Source organism: Anopheles ziemanni, chromosome 3 (assembly GCF_943734765.1).
Source record: "Anopheles ziemanni chromosome 3, idAnoZiCoDA_A2_x.2, whole genome shotgun sequence".
In the NCBI taxonomy this organism is placed as follows: Eukaryota; Metazoa; Arthropoda; class Insecta; order Diptera; family Culicidae; genus Anopheles; species Anopheles ziemanni.
In genome coordinates, this window is record NC_080706.1 from 73227184 (window position 1) to 73246433 (window position 19250).

The following is a 19250-nucleotide window of genomic DNA, read 5'->3' on the forward strand; positions in this document are numbered from 1 at the left end:
ATGATAGCCTCACCTAGTTTTTTCTGTGCAGGGCAAATACCGAGCATACAATTTTTTTCAAAAAATACACAAATATTTGTAAGTATACAATGACTACTTTGGATAAATATTGTTGAAGAAAACGAATGAACAATCCCTTTCGTACCAAAAAACTAAAATCAGTGGTGTCCCAAAATGATAGCCTCACTTAGGATTTTGATCGAATTATCAACAAAAATAGCATAAATGGATTAAAAAGTCATGATTTAGTTATCAGTTGGTTCTCCATTACTATTTATTGCTTGGAAAATGCTTGATGGTATGCTCTCCGATAATTTTTCTAACGTATTTACTGATAAGGAACGCCAAGCAGTTCGGATAGCAAGTTTAAGCTCCTATATGGTCTCGTAATGTCTCCCATCTTTATAAATCTCTTGAACTAGCCTTCCACAAACATTTTTTATTGGATTAAGGTCTGGGGAAACGGATGGCTAAGATATTGTTTTGATACCCGACCTTGCAAGGTGAGTTCTTGTTGTCTTGCGTGCGTGCCCGGCAGCATTTTCTTGCTTAAAAATGAGCTGTTGGGTGTTGTGATTTTCCAGATAAGGCTTCAAATGATTTGCCAGGATGTCGATAAACATATCGCTGTTCATACGTGTTGGTACAAGAGCCAATTCACTTCTACTAAGACCGCAGAACGCAGCCCAAATCATGACTGAATCACCTTTAAAATTGCGACGATAGAAAAATCGTACTATCGTCTCAAATCTCGCCAGTAATGGATGTAACTATCCGATCCATCAATACTTAACTTTTTTTCATCATTATAATCCACCTAACATAAATTAATAATTTAAAATCTGAACAAGACTGCAAACGGACAACTTACGTTTCTCCACTCATTCTTGCATGTCATATGTTCTGTAGCAAACTCCAATCTAGCGACTTTTTGGTGAAGTTTGAGGGCAGAAACTTACTTCATGGACTCTCTTACAATATCAGAACATGAATTCAAAGCTCGCAACACAGTATTTTTGTGCACATTCAACCAGAAATCGTTTTTTGTCCTACGGCAACCTTTGGTTGCATTGAAAGCAACTTAAAAAATCCTCCGATTATCACGCGAGGAAAGATTTTGAAGACGACCAGGAGACTTCTGAAGCCCATATCAACTGGAATTGTTTACATAATCGTTAATGACGTTTGTGAAACTATTTATTAGCACACCAATCTCATGATTTGACTTGCCATTAAAGCGATAAGCATCAATTTGACTTTTTTTCTCGTTCCTAGAGTTGTTTTCTGCTTCCAATGTTCAAATTAATTTACAAATTAAAGTAAGAGAACTTAAAAATTACTTTTGGCAACTGATAACGTGGCTAGGAACTGGGTTGCTTTGTTAATTTGAATGATTTTTGAAGTGAGGCTATCATTATGGGACACTCCATTTTTTAAATTTTTTACTAAAATGTTATAATTAATTTTTTTTTTCTGATAAATTAGAAGTGAAACACATTTCGGTAAAAGAGTAAATGAGGCCCCGGGCTAGATTCTCCTCTTCCTACTGGTTCACATTTAGCGCCTGAAGCTATGCAAAGCGCCACACATGCATTCGTTTCGAATTTTTGAACGCTAACGGTTCGCTTTAAAGACCATAACGGTTTAAACTAATCACGCAGTGGGGGTTGAATGCGGGTTAATATACTTTTTCATGTTAAGTTACTAGTAAGTAAACTATACCAGTCATGATGGACAGCATGAAACAATGAGTTTAGCCGAAGAAATGATTTGGAAACGGCGGCGCGCCCGCAGCGAGCGAAGCGAGCGGACTGCGCTAGGTCTACCGAAAAAGAGAGTTTGTTATAGTTTTGAGAAATAAGGGGGGCCCGTGGGCCCCCCTCATACCGCACCCTTAGGTTGATTGCGTAGCCGAAATTAACGGTACACACTACGGTTCAAATACTCGTAGGTTGAGTTTAACGAATTAATGTATCGCCAATTGCATACATTCAGTTTAAACGTCCACAAGAGGTGTAGCCACGATCGAAAACATGGCGGCCGGGGCCTCATTTACTCTTTTACCCACATTTCTTTTAGATTAAGAAATATGCTTCGGTCGTTTATTTTACCTTGCGATCATTTAAAATAGCGGTAAAAGAGTAAATGAGGCCCCGGGCTAGATTCTCCTCTTCCTACTGGTTCACATTAAGCGCCTGAAGCTATGCAAAGCGCGACGCATGCATACTTTTCAAATATTTGATCGCTAACGGTTCGCTTAAAAGAACATAACGGTTTAAACTAATCACGTAGTGGAGGTTGAATGCGGGTTAATATACTTTTACATGTTAAGTTACTATAAGTTACTAGTAACTAAACTATACCACACATGATGGACAGCATGAAACAATGAGTTTAGACGAAGAAATGATTTGGAAACGGCGGCGCGCCCGCAGCGAGCGAAGCGAGCGGACTGCGCTAGGTCTACTGAAAAAGAGAGTTTGTTATAGTTTTGAGAAATAAGGGGGGCCCGTGGGCCCCCCTCATACCGCACCCTTAGGTTGATTGTGTAGCCGAAATTAACGGTACACACTACGATTCAAATACTCGTAGGTTGAATTTAACGAACTAATGTATCACCAATTGCATACATTCAGTTTAAACGTCCACAAGAGGTGTAGCCACGATCGAAAACATGGCGGCCGGGGCCTCATTTACTCTTTTACCAAAATAGCATATGAATGAAAAAACAAGGTGAGGCTATCATTTTGGGACGCAGTGTATCTCCGCTAAAATGAACATTTCCCAATACTCCAGTCCGGCTATTGAATCCAGCTTCCTGGGCCTTCGCAAGATAATCTTGTGATGTAGACTGCTTGGGGTTTTAAGGACCAGCCAATAAGGCCATATACTAGAATTACATTTTAACGTACCAAACATTTTTCCACAACAAAAGAAAGTTAATTCAGAGGAGTGTAACGAACTTTGTTGTCGTAAACTCGGGAACTCCGGAGAGAACGATACTGTTTGACAACAATCAACAAAATCCTCTGCCAACGGACACATGTTGGTTCCTTGGTCAATAGCAACCGTTGCTGGTAGCCAATGGCGACCGGAGGGTGAAGTGACGATGTGTAAACAATATTGGGAGCAAACACAAGTTAGCGTTCGACCGTCATAGGAGGTGGTTGAGTTTTAATGGTCGCTTGTAGTGCGTCGATTCCGTTTTCAGATTTTGATCCAGCCCAAAGGAGATGAACATCACCACTAAGACGGGCCTGATCGCGTCCCCGCGGAAGCGCATTGTGCGCCCGCGGAAGGAGTTCGATCCGGCCATCCTGGCACCGTGCGCCATCACGCGCCAGGTGCCGCTAGCGCTGCGCCCCTTCGGCGGGCTGTACAATCCCTACTCGAAGGGCTGCTCGGTGCTGTGCAACCATCCGGCGGCGCAGGAGGTGAAGAACGTCGTCCGGCTGGCAAAGGACGCGTGGATCACGGAGGCGAAGGTGGCCAATCTGCACGGGCACGCGGCCGGTGGGCTGACGACGACGGCGGCGATGGCGACGGCGGGGGCCGGTGCGGAGCGCAAGGGCGCGGCGATGGCGGTCGACGCGGACGGGAAGGTGCTGCTGGCCGGCGACGGCGAACTGCCGGATCACGTCCCGGAGGAGTTCTTTCGGCGCTACACGGACACGGATTCGCGACCGCTGACGCCGACGCCGACGGTGGCCAGCGGGCGAACGCGTGCCAGTGTCGGCGGGTCGCATCTGACGCGCCGGTGCGTCACGCCCGAGCCGCAGACGGCCAACGGCCAGGAGCGCAAGCAGCTGATACTGGACCTGCGCCGCAGCCACAGCCAGGAGACGCTCTACTGGAACGCGTCTTCCGAGCTGAGCCCGAGCCAGCTGCAGGACGGTGGCGGCTGGGGTGGTCTCGGGCATCGCGCTGGTGCTGGCGGTGGAGGTGGAGGTGGAGGTGGAGCTGGTGGTGGTGGTGTTAGCGGTGCTGGTGACACTGGTGGCAGTGGTGCTGGTGGCGCTGGTCCCGCTGCCCAGTCGGCCGTCGCGGACGATACCGGAAGAGCCGCGGCCGCTGCTGGAGGCGCAGGCGGAGACGAGATGAAGCTGCGAGGCGAGTCCGATACCGAGTACGGTGGCCGCCCGCCCGGGCAACCGATGACGTGTATCAACGCGATGGACGATGGGGAAGAGGACCCACCGAGGCGGCGCGGCAAGCGGCGCAAGAAGTCCAAGCAGCTCACGCAAACGATCAGCTTCGTGCCGAACCAGGACCCGGAAACGCAGATCGCCAAGATCGACCCGGACTCGCCGAACTACTCCGCCCGGCCGTCGCTCGTGCCGACCGGGAAAAGCTTGCTCAGCCACGCGCAGGACCTTACGCCCCCGGCCGGCTTCGGTGTGCTGCCGGGGGACCAGGGAGCTGGGGATGGACAGCCGGCGGAAGAGGACTGCTTTTTGGACGAAGAGTCCCTTGGGTTGCTTCGCCGCGGGCTCAACATAGACATCGTGGAAGTGATTTTCGAGCGCTACGTAAGTGTACACTTCTACTTAGTTTGTTATTTTGTGTTGTCAAAAGTTAAGTAAACTTACCTTCACTGGGGTACTTGGTTTATTCCACAGAAAGGACGTGCCATACGGGAAGCCTTCCGGACGGCGACGATGGATAAGCTCAACTTCCAAACCGAAGCCGTGCGGACTCTGCAACGATCGATGAAGGAGATGAGCGACGTCGACTACGAGAAGTGGATCGACCTGCCGCGGAAGTACTCGCGCTCGTCGGCCCGATTCGAGCTGCCTATCGATACCCGCAAACTAACTCGTATCGTATCCCAATTGTGGAGCATTCTTTAATTGCTTTCTTAGCCCCTCGTATTGCAAACTAAAATGAAAAGGCCGTATTTCGACAAACAATGTAAATCATAGCGTGCTAAGATTCCAGTTTATTCTCTGTCTTTGTAGGTATGACGCCTATCGAGTACTTGCACGATTACGTCGTGTTGAGCGGTGATCGGAAACAGCTTTATCATCGAATCTTTGTGCGCAACCTGCCCCGGGAAGAACCGAAATCGTCCGGCGGTACGCTGGAGAGCATCGACAGTGACTCGCTGCCAGAGACGGAAACGGGCCCCATCGAAGTGGACAGCATGCGGAACCTGCTCGCAGATGTAACCCGGTACATCCCGATGGAGTACTTCGATCGGGCGCTGCACGAGGCTCTCGGGTTCCACGGCACGCCTGAGCGAATCGCCGCCATCCGGGAACTGCTCGAGCTGAACTACGACCCATTCCACGAGCTGCAGATTGACTTCAGGACGTGGTGCGGCATAGTGGCGTTTGCGGAGCGGTACATCAACACACTCGACCGGGAACAGGATCCGTGTGATGAGGTACATTCAAAAGACACCGATAGCACTGGAATACTATCTACGCTTTTCCTTTGCCTTTCCAGCTGGAAATGGTTGACTTCGAGTCGCTGGAGCGGCGTGTCCGCTGGGCGCACCCTAGCGAGAGCCTCTGCCAAGTGTTACACATTATCAAATACCAATAAGGGGCTGCCGTTTTGTTCGGGGTTTCTCGCTTTACTTAACCTTCCCCGTAGGAGATTAGGAATTCCCCGACTGCATTTGCTGACCTCTGGTGGTGGCTGGTGTTTGCACAATGGATTAAGCAGCGGAACAAGTGGGTGCACGTGCCCAGCAGCGAAAGGATTAGCTTACCTCTCCTGCGGGCGTTAGGGGTTTTTCCGTCCCGACCGTGTTACCGCGATGAAGTTTGCCTGGCGGCGTTGCCCGCCGGCTCGTGGGTGAACGAATCGGATCAATGTGTGGTCGTTCAATAGTCCTCTAATTAGGCACGATAAGGTGTCATTCGGTTTCAATCCGGAAAGGGTATTTGTGCAGATGGAGAAGTCAAACACTGTGTTGTGTGAAAGGAGCGTGCCTGGAATATGATTAAGCGCAGGCTTCGTAGTTTACAAAAAAACTAGTCGTGGTATCATGTACTGTAAATGAAATAATGTAAATTTTCAAAAAAATACCGTAACCTCTTATCATAGTATAAAATCTCATCAGATTCAATATAGATGCAGTAAACCAAGAATTATTGTTATTCAATCTACTTTTTCATTTTTTTTTTTAATTTATTATGAAAACTTTTTGAAAAAGTTTTTTTATGTTTTTAATTTTTTTTTTAATTTTTTCGTTTACAAAACTTTAATTCCGTAGCCGTAGTTAAGTGATTATAAGTCTAATGTACAGCCTATAAAACTTCCCAGCTGGTTCTTATTCCTTGGACATCCTACAATATTTTCGGATCTCGGATTATCTCTTTTTTTTTTTTAATTATTTCTTAGGGAGAGAAGAATTCATTGTTGGTCACATTTAATTTATTTCTTACTTCAATTCTTGTCTCTATTGAGCGACTTTGGCCAATCGAGGTCAATAGCCATCACATCGAGCGCTTGGATATCGATCGCAGAGCCAATGATGCTACGAAAGCTCGGTGTCGTCCTCCCAAAGTCGCCGTGCACCAATTCCTTGATGTACGTACCGGCCTGAGACTCTATATCGACAATCATTGCATGAGGATTGTCACGGCATGGTTGAGCTCGCACTTTGTACACCGTGCGCGGTCGGGCCAGCAATGGACGCCGATGCAGTACCCGCAATGGTGTCACTTGTTGCACCACCAGCGGTTCGTCGATACACAGTTGGCTAATGGTGTCCGGCGTTACGGGTTCCTCCGTAACGCACAGGGCGCGATAGAACTTGCGTTTGTCCGCTTCTCCGCCCCGGATGTGCACTAGCTCTTCCCGCTTTACCAGCTGAAGATCTCTAATGACGACGGTTTTTGAGCTGTTTACGCTCTGCTCCATCTCGATTGCAACCTGCTCCGGCAACCGGTCACACATGGCACCGGGGATTTCCAGCACAAAGGGACGCCCTCTTCCTAGGCACCGTACGTCTACATCCTCTCGTCCGCTGGAGGAAAAAATCATTCGGTCGTCGGGCACTCCAAAGTGTGGTGCTATGGCCGCCACAATAGTCTCCTGTACGCTTTCTTCCATCAACCGTTTCCCGTCGATGATCCACGGCGTTTGGCTGAGTTTGCGAGACAGCTTGTTGTAACGCCCAGCGACGAAAAGTGTCGGCCCGGTGAATGTGATCTCTTCACGCACCAAACATTTATCGTCGCCGTCTGCAGGTGGAAAGGAGTAATGTTTGCGAAACTTTTCTCCATTGATCGCGCTCGGTGTAAAGTGTTTTTCAAATGCATTTCTGGTGATAAAATCCTTCCGAGTGTGCTTGTGTTCTACACGCTCTACAAACACACCCGGACTGACATCTTCGAGCTTGAGAAGTTCCGTTTGTTCGTTAACGTAGCTAAAGGGTATGTTGATCATAACACCATCGACGGAAAACGATTGCCCCAGGGCCTGCTCGAGCCGGTGAATGATGATTATCTTCACCGCATCCTTCACGGGAAAGTCCGGTGGGGTTTCGGGACGAAATGTTTCGGGGAAGCGGTCAATCAGATCAAACCACAGTGCCAGTTGCCGTAGGTGTAGCACGATCGGCAAAGAGATGGATGTGAGAAATCCTGCCTCACACTTGTACTGCTGGAAAGTTGCACTTTGCTTTACATCGCTGACTAGCGCGTCGAGCTGGGACTCATCGAAAAGCCCCAAGCATGCAATACACACGTTCTCTTTCACCTTTTTCAACTTTGGTTGGTCGTCCGTTTCATCCGTGTCCTGGACCGTTTCAAACCCACGCTGAAAGAAACATCCGAAATAAGATTGGTAAGGGCCGTTTCCAACAGTGTTGCAATTGGCTTACCTTCACGAGGGCCGAATTGGGGTCTATAAATTCCTCCTTGGCGCCTTTGTAAAACCGCAAACAACAAACCCGACAGCAGCCGGTCGATCGAAGATATTCGTAAACTTGCTTATTTTGCCCCATTATTTTTTCTGGTTTACGGAGAAACTGCAGTTTGTTTTGTTTGTTGATTGTACCGGTGTTTATCTGTCATTTTGAAGCACCATGTGTTGCCAAGGAAAATGGGAAGAAGGTGAGTGCATTTTGCTACTTTGTTGTAAAGATCCAAAAGAAGGTAAATATTATGAACATTATTTTTTATGGTAAAAGAGTAAATGAGGCCCCGGCCGCCATGTTTTCGATCGTGGCTACACCTCTTGTGGACGTTTAAACTGAATGTATGCAATTGGTGATACATTAATTCGTTAAATTCAACCTACGAGTATTTGAACCTTAGTGTGTACCGTTAACTTCGGCTACGCAATCAATCTAGGGGTGCGGTATGAGGGGGGCCCACGGGCCCCCCTTATTTCTCAAAACTATAACAAACTCTCTTTTTCGGTAGACCTAGCGCAGTCCGCTCGCTTCGCTCGCTGCGGGCGCGCCGCCGTTTCCAAATCATTTCTTCGGCTAAACTCATTGTTTCATGCTGTCCATCATGTGTGGTATAGTTTAGTTACTAGTAACTTACAGTAACTTAACATGTAAAAGTATATTAACCCGCATTCACCCTCCACTGCGTGATTAGTTTAAATCGTTATGTTCTTTTAAGCGAACCGTTAGCGATCAAATATTTGAAAAGTATGCATGCGTCGCGCTTTGCATAGCTTCAGGCGCTTAATGTGAACCAGTAGGAAGAGGAGAATCTAGCCCGGGGCCTCATTTACTCTTTTACCTTTTTTATAATGCTTATAAAAATGTGGCGATTTTATTTATTATTCTCAGATGATCATTATTGAATATGAATAAAACTAATTCTAAGAAATTGTACAAAAAAGCATTCCCAAAAACAGCGGAACCTGCAATTTGAAAGTCTTTGATTACAATGACAATTGCCATCAAAATAAAAACGTAAACAAACGCGCAGTTACTTCCGATTCTTGAACAGCTCTACAACTTACAAATTAATTATTGTGTAAAATCATATAAACCGAAGATAATTCCGACCTAAAAATAAGATGGATTCCAAAAAGGAAGTAGGTGTAAAGTGTGAATGCATTCAAAAGAGGATTTATATTTACTATCTAACTATACAAACATTTTTAGTTCAACATCGAGGATTTGCTGACGGGTTTCGAGACGATGAAAATATCTGCTTTACGAAATGCTGCCAAACTTTCTCCTCTCATCAAAGAATGTACCTTGGGACCGAGTTGTGTAGATTTGTCTCAGAAAAGACCCGCCCAAGTGGCAGACGCCGAGGCGACTAAAGAAAATGATGTGAATGGTTCCAACGAAAGCACGCCACCACGCAACGGTAGGTCGGTCAAGGAGGTGGAGAAGAAAAGTCCCACCAGTTCACCCTTCGCCGGGTGCATACAATCCGAATCGACTAGTTGTGCCGCTGTTACGACCAAACTGCACCAGGAAGATCTCGAACGGCAACGCCAGGCCTGCGTGCAGAAAGTGCTCGCTGAACGTCAAAGCAAAATTCAGCTCGCCGATAAGCAACGCGAGGCACAGCTCCGTCAAAGTCTCCAGGAGGCTAAACTTGCCGTCGCACGACGGATGCAAGAGTCCGAACAGCGGATACTCAATGCCGTCCGGGAGCAGGAGCAAATAGCGCAGGAAGCGGGCACACGACGGCTAGCGGAAATAGAACAGGAAAACCGACGCCAGAGTGACATTCAAGCGCAGCTGAAGCGACGCCAAGAAGATTTGAAGCGTAAGGCCCAGTTAATCGATGCAATACGCCAACACAATGCACAGTTCCGGTCCGGGACGGAAACGTTCACCAAAGCGCTCACCGCCATCGGGGTACAGCATGCGTCAAAGTTTAATAACCAGAAGAAATCCATACGCTCTCTGCAGAAAGACTTCGAACAATTGTTGCAGACGATTAACGCCAATCATGAGGTGACGCAAGCGGAAATCGATCAGGCCGGAGAATACTGCAAGCAGCTCGATCAGGTGAACGTGGAAGTATCTGAAATAATTCTCCAAATTGAAGCCAGTCAAAAGCAGCAGCAAGAACAGCTGCAGCAACAGCAGCTCGAGCAACAGCAAGAGCAACAGCAAAAGCAGGAACAAGCAGCACAAGAAGCCGCCACGCAACGTGATGCGGCCTCCAAAGTACCCGATAGTACCGATGGTGTCGTGTCTGCACCGGTCTCGCTACCTTCAACGTTACCGGCAGCGGACGATAGTGAACCGATCTTTTGGCCGGTCTCTCCGGAGTGCCTTCAGTTCTACAACGAAATAAAAAGTTTCTACGAACAGCACCAGGCGGCCGTGAAGCAGCTGATGGACGATCCGTCCATGAAAACCTACCGTTTCAACTGCCAGAAAGCGATCAACGTGCCGGTGAACGCCATATCGGCCGTCAGTCGCGAGCACCTGATCGATAAGTATGAGCGGCTGGCGGCACTGCTTAGCGGTCAGAACGTGAAGGTTGGTGATGCAACGGTTTCGATCAACGGGCATCCACTCGGTCGAACGTACTGCACGATGCTGATGGCGAAAAAGTTTGTGGTAAGGATGAAAAGGCTTTCAATTACAATTTTGTAAGGAGAAAAAGATCTCCAATCTGTTGTTTGGATTCAATTCTTGAACAGGATGGACTTTTGTTTAAAATGGTTTTGATCAATGTTTTTAACGTTTCTTTACAGGGTCAAGGAGATCAGAGTATTTCCAGTAATGCAGCCGCAGCATTCCCGATCGCCACCGTTATCGTCGGCCTGTGGCAACAATTTCCGGACTTTGGGCGTTTCTTCCTCGCCTACCTGCACCGCGAGTGCCCGTACCTCGTCCCGTACTATCTTCCCCAGCATGAGGGCCAAAGTCAGGAGGATTATTTAAAATCACTCGGCTATCGGTTTGCGGAAGGGGGCCAACTAGAAAAACAGGACCAATACCTTAAGCGGATGGCTGGATTAGCTCGGTTGTACGCGGCCGTAATCGTCACCATACCACGCATAGACCCAAGCAAGCCGCATCCACATGGTCTTGAGAACGGCTGGCGGTGGCTGACGAACATGCTTAACCGATATCCCAAGGCGGACATCTGTGCTACGCTGATCGTGGAGTTTTTGCAGACGACCGGAGCCTTCCTGAGCATGACCTATCGCTCACAGTTTACGAAGCTGATCCAACTGCTGCAAGGCGACTACCTTAGCGCATTGAGCCGCATCGATCAGGGCGGACCGAAGGCACGGCTGGAGGGACTGATTGCGCAAGTGGTACGCGATGGTAAATTCGACACACCGGAAGGAATGTCGAGCTTGCAATTTATGTGAAAAATCGCCACGTTACAACTGTGGCCGATTTCTTTCGGTTTGTTTTTCCTTCCCAAATTTTTTTGTGAACTCAAAGTAATTCTTTGGACGCAGTATTTGTTATTACAAACTTTTTTATACTTTCTTTTTGATCTAGTATGCTTTTCATTTTCATTACATCCTTTCTCAGCACTGAATATGAATACCGCGCGTTTCATTTTACACTTTTGGAAAAGTAGGCCGAGAAATCCGATCCTTAGGGAAAGTTTTTTTTTTTTTTTTGGATTCACGAACATCACGGCATACACCAGAATGAGGCATGTGAACCTTTGCTACGCAAATTTTCACTCCCATTCACTCGGTGATGGGGGTTTGAATAGCTTTTTTTTTAACTGTATTGAACCGAGGATCGTTAGTGGAAAGCGTGTCGCGATTCCATTTTTTCGCTATCGTATCTTGGTGCTACAGGGAAGCATCTCTAGCCGGCAATGGCTTCCAGTTCACGCTCGACAATCTTCCTGTACTCGTCGAAGCCACCCTCGATGCTCTTTACGGTGCCACCACCGCAAACCCACAGTTCCTTGCAGATCATACGTATAAGTCGCTCGTCGTGGGAAACAAGAATAACACCACCCTGAATAGAAAAACAAATGTGCGGATTTAACAGTGTAAACTATGTAAAGCTTAGAAACAACCAATTCGAATAAAACAAAGCCGCCACTTACGCTGTATTTGTTGATTGCCTTGCCGAGGGCTTCGATTGTTTCGATGTCGAGATGGTTCGTCGGTTCGTCGAGCACGAGGAAATTCGGTCGGCCCATGCACATCTTCGCTAGAGCGACACGCGATTTCTGCCCACCGGAAAGGCTGGCAACGACCTGGAGCGCCAGATCACCCGACACCCCGAAGCTACCGAGCACCCGCCGGTACTCCTCGATCGGTTTGCCCGGGTACGCGTTCTGCAGCAGCTCCACGCAGTTCACGCTCATGTCCAGCTGGTCGACGTGGTGCTGCGAGAAGTAACCGAGTCGAAGGCCACGGTGTAGCTGCACCAGCCCACCGGTCGGCTCCAGCAGATTGACAACGATCTTTAACAGTGTCGTCTTACCGGCACCGTTTTCACCAACCTGAAACGGGAAGAAAAAAAAAACGATACAATCTCAAATCTTCGCGACATTTGGGAGGAAACGTTTGAACTTACAATACATATCCTCGAGTCCAGGTTGGCGCTAAGATTGACACTCGTGAATATCACCTTGTCTGGGCCGTATTTGAATTGCACTTCGTTCAACGTCAGCACCGGAGGATTGAGTGGTTCCACCTCGGGGAATTTGAGCGTCACTTCGATTTCCTTTTCGACTGGTTTCAGTTCCGGTCTGCGGAAAAGCAAACGGGATTAATATCGTTTGGCAGGTATGAAAAGAAAGCAATCAAACGAGTAACTTACAGTTTTTCCAGCATTTTAATCTTCGACTGTACGCTCGCGGCACGGTTTGCGTTGTACCGGAATCGGTCGATGAACTCCTGCACGTGGTTCCGGTGCGCCAGTTGTGCCTCGTATTCACGACGCTGCGCCTTGTGCCGCTCGGTGCGCGTCTTATCGAACTGCTCGTAGTTGCCCTTGAACGTTTCGATGCGCAGCGAGTGCAGGTACAGAATGTCCGTCGGGACCGTGTCGAGGAAGTTACGGTCGTGCGATACGACCAGTAGCGTCGTGGGCCAGTTCTGCAGGTAGTTTTCCAGCCAGATGATGGCCTTGATGTCCAACATGTTCGTCGGTTCGTCGAGCAGCAGTAGGTCGGGTTTGGAGAATAGGGCGCGGGCCAGTGCGAGACGCATCCTCCAGCCACCGGAGAAGGTTCGGGTGGCGCGTGCCTGCATCTCCTTGGTAAACCCGAGACCGTTCAGAATGATCGATGCACGGGCCGGTGCTTTGTCTGCCTCGATCACCTGCAGATGATTGTACACTTCGGACAGCTCGTTGCTGAGATTTGGATCGGTCGAGCCGGCCGCAATCAGTTGATTCAGCTCACGCTCGCGCTCGAGCAGTCCCGTCCGAACCGTGTCGACCTCGAGCACACTATCGATCGCGAGCGTATCATCGCCGACCACCTCCTGCTCGACGTGCAGAATCGAAATGTGGCTCGGAATTTGCAACTGCTTGCCGGAAATCATTTTCAGCAACGTTGTCTTGCCCAGCCCATTGCGTCCGACGAACCCGTACCTCCGACCGGTCGCCAGCAGTAGATCGGCATTCTGTAGAAGCGTTTTGTCACCGAAAGACACGTCGAAATTCTCGATTCGCACATCCATCGACCGGTTCGTGCCTTTCGATTCCATCTTGTTGTCCTTTTTGCTGATGACCTGCGAGGCCGTGGCGGACTGCAGCACTGGAGCGGTGGCTGCTGTGGCGGCTGCGGCTGCTTTTACCTCCTGTCGCTTTTCCAGCTTTTGCGCCCGTTTTGCTTCCGCTTTCTCCAACTTTCTGCTGTCCACCTTCAGACTGTCGTCGCGTTGGATCACCCAGATGCTCTGTATGTCGTCATCGGCCGTTTCCTGCGTCGCTGCCATCTGGCCAAGATTGATCGGCGCGGCAAGGATCTTCTTTTGGCCTCCCCCACCATCACCATCGCCATCCTCACCGGCGGATCCGTTGGTGGGCTTGAGCAGGCGTAGAAACTTGTTGCAGATCTCCCGTACGTCGTCCTCCGATTTGTCTTGGGAAACCTCGTGCAGAATGGCTCCGACGGCTTCGTAAACCTCTTCGCCATTCTCGAACTCGTCTGCACTGCTCTGCAAAACGGTCTCCACGTACGACAGCAACTCGCCATCGATGGAGGGGAACTCGCGTTTCAGCACGGCGGTACACGCAGCAGCAGACATTCTTTCGTGTCTCGTTTGGGATTAGGTGAGGAGGACAACTTTACCTGCAACTTCAATCCTCGTCTGCAACGGCGACGGGTAGGACGGGATTTTTAATCCACAAACTTCCACCGAATGTTGCTTTTGCGAATACTTTCGCCGTCGTGTTTTTTAATGCCGTCACGAGTAATTTATTTTGACATTGCGAATGTGACAGCTGTCAGTTGTTGCCCCAGGAGATAGTACCTAGTTACTATGTGCAAGTAACGATATGTAAAACGTAGTTACTTCGTACGAAAACTAGAAAACATAGATAGATCTTTTGTTACACAAAGATGTGTACCTTGAAAATACCATTCATTGGAGGGGTCACGTGTACAAATCGAATTAGCGATCATTAAGTTATTAACACATGAATATTTCAGCTGAAACCAACCAAGGTTTATGTACCTAGATCCCATTCAAATATTAATTTCAAAAACGGAATAATTTTTGTTGTATCAAGTTGTGTGTATTCATAGACCTTTCATTTGAGGTGTCTGTTGCTGAAATTGATCTAGGCACTAAAAAGTTATTAGCAAATTGGCTGTTTCAGTCATTATTTCAAGCTGTGACCAAGTGTTTGAAGCTAGTTGGCGCGCTGCAGCTTTATTCTAGTGGTGGGTAAACCGAATCCCCAAATCCTAATCCAAGAAACAGTCGAAACAGTCCAAGCAGTGGATAGTGTTCCAAACTGAAGACTTTATGTGCAATGTGTACCACCGTATTTGGGGGAAAGGATAGTTGTTGGGACTGACGTCCATCGGTATCACACTCGTAATGCCGATGAGCTAAGACTTCCTGGCTAACTGTCCGGAAACCCCCAAAATACATTGTTTTTTAAAGGAGTACAGTTGGTCCCCGCAGTACGCGAATGTTTGGGACCGAACGCAATAGCGTATATCGAATTTTCGCGTATTGCGAATTTCCTCTGCCATATCGTTTATACCTCATATTGAAGAGTTGATACTGAGAGGGAACCGCTTATTTAACATATCTTTTATCCAAATCACTAATAAGTGATCCATTTCTTACATTGCATAATTATATCTCTGTTAAAAGATGTTCTGGAGAGTAATGCCCCAATGCCCCCTCTCGTTTGATGATTTATATTCAATATCGCAAGATACTTTCGTCCCTCTCAAACCTATGTAGGGGTAAGCGGTGGGACTCATCATCATCATCATCACCATCATCATCATCATCATCATGTAAACAAATCAATGTCGGTCTGGAAATTGTTTATCCTAATCTGAATCCCCAGAATCCGGTAAAAATGTTCTGGTCCTGATGAAATGGGTTTGGTTGGGTAGAAAAACTCGGATAATGGACATTCTACTGTATTTATTTGTAAAAAATAGGTTCCAGGAATTTTTCTAGAGCCGAACTTGCAAATCGCGCAAAAAACTTAATCTATGTCCATTGGACATTTTACCCAGCGTTCGATTTGAGTAAACTTAAATCAATTACATTGTCTCTAGATCGACTAGTTATGTGACTGATTCGACTCAAATCATTGTGAGTCGATTCAAACAGTATAGGATCAAGTCAGAATCGAATCAAATCGAGTCCCAAACCAATCAAATCTGATTCGAATCTTAATCGAATCAAATCTTTAGAATCTGTCACTCGGGGTCCACACTACAGCGCGACGTCGCCTGACAGGAGCTGAACTCCATATAAAAAAAAATCTAGCGCGATTCGCGCGAATCGCGCTAGATTTTTTTTTGCATGGAGTTCAGCGCCTGTCAGGCGACGTCGCGTTACGCGACGGTGCAGTCTGGAAAGCGTGTCAAATGGGATCCAAATCTTTACCCCGCGTCCACACGGCATAGTAGCGTAGGGATTTTGACACTCCGTCGTAGTGTAAATGTTGGTCGAGAGGCCTTAGCCACGGCCATAAAAAATAGTTGACACTACGACGGAGTGTCAAAATCGCTACGCTACGATGCCGTGTGTACGCGGCCTTAGAATCTGTCAGATGGGATTCGAATCATTGGAATCCGTGTAGGGATCGAATCTTCGAATCTTCCGAATCCCGATTCTGCCAACACTAGCCAGTTGGCTTCGGCGATCCGTCGTGCGCAGGTGAAGCGCGTTTGGGTGATCTTGTATTCCCGTTTATTTTCTGTGTACGAAAAGTTTGGTTCGCGCAACTTAAAAATAAACCACCCACGATCGTTGGCAAGTTCTAAACGGACAGTTTGTTTAACTTTCCCCATGTGTAGTATGCAATTGAAATAGATCTTTCGATGGCCTGGTTAGCATAATAAAGCATATGTTGTACACCCGCGGAGTGCAAGTGCAGAGATCCAGATGCAGAAAATCGAGCGTGTGAGTGAAACAGAAACTCCCCACCAACGTCGCGATTGGACAAGATCATGCTACTTTAGCATGAAAGATACGAAAGATCGCACCTAAATGAAAGTATGCGACGACCGGTGTGGTGAGAGGATCTACAGGAATGTGCCGATGATGCTGACGGTGATGAGCAAATGGATAGAGCAGTGTGTGCTTTCTTGCCGCGTACTTATCTTCTTGGCCTTTTGTTTCTTTCGTCGATCCACGGTTGTTGTTTACTGATAAATGTGGCTCGGGAAACCACCAGCTAACCACCATTCAGCGATCAATCAAATAACGGGGGGGAAATGTATGTAATACGTGCGATTCGGTGAACCTGATGGACCTTCACACTTCGTAACCAATAAAACCCCACTCGAAGATAAGATAAGTGTTGTTTCTGGTACAACAGCAAACGGTTCATCATATGCTTTGGATATTGTTGAAGGTAATCATCAAGAGAAGAAAATTGACAATTTTGTAACAATTTTTTTTCCACGCCTTTCCCAAGTGAGCCAGACGAGTGAGGTGATCTTTTGCGCTCGGTGAGCCAAGATGATGGCGAGCATAGGTCAGGCGGTGTTAATTTTTCCCATTTTCGCTCCGTCACAAACCTGCTGGTTTCAAGTACAAAACAACAAAAAAACACAAATCCCCGTCGTTCTCCGGCATTTAGTCCGGTTTTCGTTACCTTTCGCCGTGCGTTTGGCCCCCGCGGGTTGTTTATTGTTGGACGAATCCACCGTGCGGCTTTATGCTTCGTGTTTTCGAAATGCAATTGTTTGCCTGTTGTTTTCGCCAAAACCCAAACACTCGGCAGGGTCCCGGTTTATGTGTTTGTGCGGGTCGAGGTTGTTTATCTCTGCAACCGTGTTGTTGCATTTACTTATGCACCGGAGAAATGTTACGGTTTGTGGAGGGAAAAATATTATAACTGTTTATTCTGTTCTCGGCAGTTTATTTTCACAATTTCTGTTGCCCTTCGCTATTGATCGTTAGAATGTGCATGTGTATGTGTGTGTGTGTGGTTTCACGACTAAAGTGGACATTCCCCATACGTTAATCTTCCCTCAAGTGCCCTGATTCCGTGACGCTGTACGTGAAAGGTGTGAAATTTCTAAGGTGCTTTTCTTCATTTACCCGCCGCGATCACATGTTTCCGGTCAAGTGTATTGAGTAAAATCTTCATAAAGGAAAGAAATCACAGCAAACCGTTTGTGTGTTGCAAACGAAAAGAAAAAAAAATGTGTCAAAATTAGGCTACACGATCGACGCGAACCATTCAGTTAAACTCATTTTTCCTCACGCACACCGCAATGTGTAATTAAATTATCGAGCCAGATTGATGATATCCAGCGGCAACCAGCTCGAAGGGGTTGGTCGCCTTTCCAGCGCTTGGGAAAAGTAAAACAGTTCGTCAAAACCCCCCCGATTTACCGTTAGGGCAGAGCAGCGAAACCACTTTCTTGAGGCGACTTCACATTTGTTTTCGGCGACTTGCGTTTGTGGGTTTGGCGCTGCAAAGTGGAGGAAAATTTATGGTGCCCCTTTTCCCGACGATGACGGAAACTGATCGACAGCATAAGGTAAGGAAACAAAATGGTATTGAATTACTGGGGAATTTTTACGATCATCTTCTGATATTTATTTGTAAATAGATTGAAGAATCTGTAAACATGTCAGGGTTTTATGTTGCAAACAACTGAAAGGATGATGTCTCGAAGATAAAACAAAGGAATTTACAGCTTGTTAAACTATGCCCTCTTTATTCGTAGATCGATTGTGCCGGCTTTGCACTAATCCATCCGCAGGCAACATTATTCTTCCTTCTTCCGATCCGTTCCCATTTCCCCCCAACGCAAGCATGAAATAATTGATTCGCCGGACGCGGGTGGGAATCCACAACGGGATCGTTGAAAAGTTCACCCGAAAACACGCAGATGATCGGGGGATGGACTGTTAATGAATTGTAAAACAAAAATTAAGACACTTTGTTCTTCGCGCTTTCCGTCGTGGCGGGGTGTGTTTTTCGTAACGGATTTTGTGCCGAGCGTTTGTCGTGAGACACCCGGGCCGAGTTGTAGAGCAATAAATGTGCCTCCCCTTCCGGTTCCAGGGTTTCGGGGGTGGAAACGTTTTTGATGTTCTCTCCAGAAAGTAACGCCTCCCTCTCGTTAGAGGTAGGAAAACAAGTTGATCTTCCAGCTGCGACGACAATCGTCGTTGCCGTCATGTTGATGATGATGTTTGACGGTGATATTTAACAGCGAAATTGGGCTAAACAACCCAAAGCAGCCTTTTGTTTCGTTCCTCTGCCGCCTCCCGGATTTTGGTTGGCCTAATTACAGATTTCATTGTGGGTCACGGGAGTCTCGCTGCTTTTAAGAAACAGAATAAAAGAAAATTGGCGGCTTTTTCCTCGAAAAAAGAAACAGTTGTTTGAGGCCATCATTTTTATCTCTCCCTGCCGCGCTGTAATTGTCTACTCACAATGAATCGTGGATCAATTGTAGGTGATAGATAAGATTAACTTGAAAAGAAAAAACTAGCAGCCTCAATATGGCCATCGGAAATAGGATCGTAGCTTCGATAAGAGGATTCTATTTATTTTACACCCAAGTCAATTGTGTAGTTTTTATCGATTGATAACGACCCGGTGGCCTTTAAGAATTGATAAAGGTACTGAAATAAGTTCCGAACAGAGTTTTATGGATAGAAAAAAGTTCGATTTTTTCTCGAAAATGACTATCAATGAAGTT

The 19250-nt window shown here is 47.1% G+C and overlaps 4 protein-coding genes across 4 annotated transcripts; 2 read left to right on the forward strand and 2 right to left on the reverse strand.

Moving 5' to 3' along the window:
• The first annotated feature begins 3233 nt into the window (after nt 1-3233).
• LOC131285434 (uncharacterized) lies at nt 3234-5547 on the forward strand. Its single transcript, XM_058314290.1, has 4 exons — nt 3234-4529; nt 4620-4818; nt 4959-5386; nt 5449-5547. Exons 1-4 carry the CDS (start codon nt 3234-3236, stop codon nt 5545-5547), a joined length of 2022 nt encoding a protein of 673 aa, XP_058170273.1.
• Nucleotides 5548-6396: 849 nt separating this feature from the next.
• On the reverse strand, nt 6397-8003 carry LOC131285435 (putative tRNA pseudouridine synthase Pus10). Its single transcript, XM_058314291.1, has 2 exons — nt 7838-8003; nt 6397-7773 (listed from the first exon to the last, which is right to left on the reverse strand). Exons 1-2 carry the CDS (start codon nt 7958-7960, stop codon nt 6397-6399), a joined length of 1500 nt encoding a protein of 499 aa, XP_058170274.1. The 5' UTR covers nt 7961-8003.
• An 899-nt stretch (nt 8004-8902) lies between these two features.
• Nucleotides 8903-11518, forward strand: LOC131288788 (mRNA export factor Gle1). The gene is made up of 3 exons (XM_058317964.1): nt 8903-9012; nt 9083-10507; nt 10645-11518. Exons 1-3 carry the CDS (start codon nt 8995-8997, stop codon nt 11269-11271), a joined length of 2070 nt encoding a protein of 689 aa, XP_058173947.1. The 5' UTR covers nt 8903-8994; the 3' UTR covers nt 11272-11518.
• Nucleotides 11506-14282, reverse strand: LOC131288787 (ATP-binding cassette sub-family F member 3). Its single transcript, XM_058317963.1, has 4 exons — nt 12698-14282; nt 12452-12626; nt 11976-12377; nt 11506-11884 (listed from the first exon to the last, which is right to left on the reverse strand). Exons 1-4 carry the CDS (start codon nt 14131-14133, stop codon nt 11729-11731), a joined length of 2169 nt encoding a protein of 722 aa, XP_058173946.1. The 5' UTR covers nt 14134-14282; the 3' UTR covers nt 11506-11728.
• Between the last annotated feature and the right edge of the window lie 4968 nt (nt 14283-19250).

Coding starts and splice junctions, on each gene's coding strand:
- LOC131285434 (XM_058314290.1), top strand. CDS start 3,234: ATGAACATCACCACTAAGACGGGCCTGATCGCGTCCCCGCGGAAGCGC. Junction 4,819..4,958: donor CGATACCCGCAAACTAACTC/GTATCGTATCCC, acceptor CTGTCTTTGTAG/GTATGACGCCTATCGAGTAC. Junction 5,387..5,448: donor AACAGGATCCGTGTGATGAG/GTACATTCAAAA, acceptor TTGCCTTTCCAG/CTGGAAATGGTTGACTTCGA.
- LOC131285435 (XM_058314291.1), bottom strand. CDS start 7,960: ATGGGGCAAAATAAGCAAGTTTACGAATATCTTCGATCGACCGGCTGC. Junction 7,774..7,837: donor CCAATTCGGCCCTCGTGAAG/GTAAGCCAATTG, acceptor TGTTTCTTTCAG/CGTGGGTTTGAAACGGTCCA.
- LOC131288788 (XM_058317964.1), top strand. Junction 10,508..10,644: donor TGATGGCGAAAAAGTTTGTG/GTAAGGATGAAA, acceptor GTTTCTTTACAG/GGTCAAGGAGATCAGAGTAT.
- LOC131288787 (XM_058317963.1), bottom strand. CDS start 14,133: ATGTCTGCTGCTGCGTGTACCGCCGTGCTGAAACGCGAGTTCCCCTCC. Junction 12,627..12,697: donor ATTAAAATGCTGGAAAAACT/GTAAGTTACTCG, acceptor GCTTTTCCGCAG/ACCGGAACTGAAACCAGTCG. Junction 12,378..12,451: donor TGGACTCGAGGATATGTATT/GTAAGTTCAAAC, acceptor TTCCCGTTTCAG/GTTGGTGAAAACGGTGCCGG.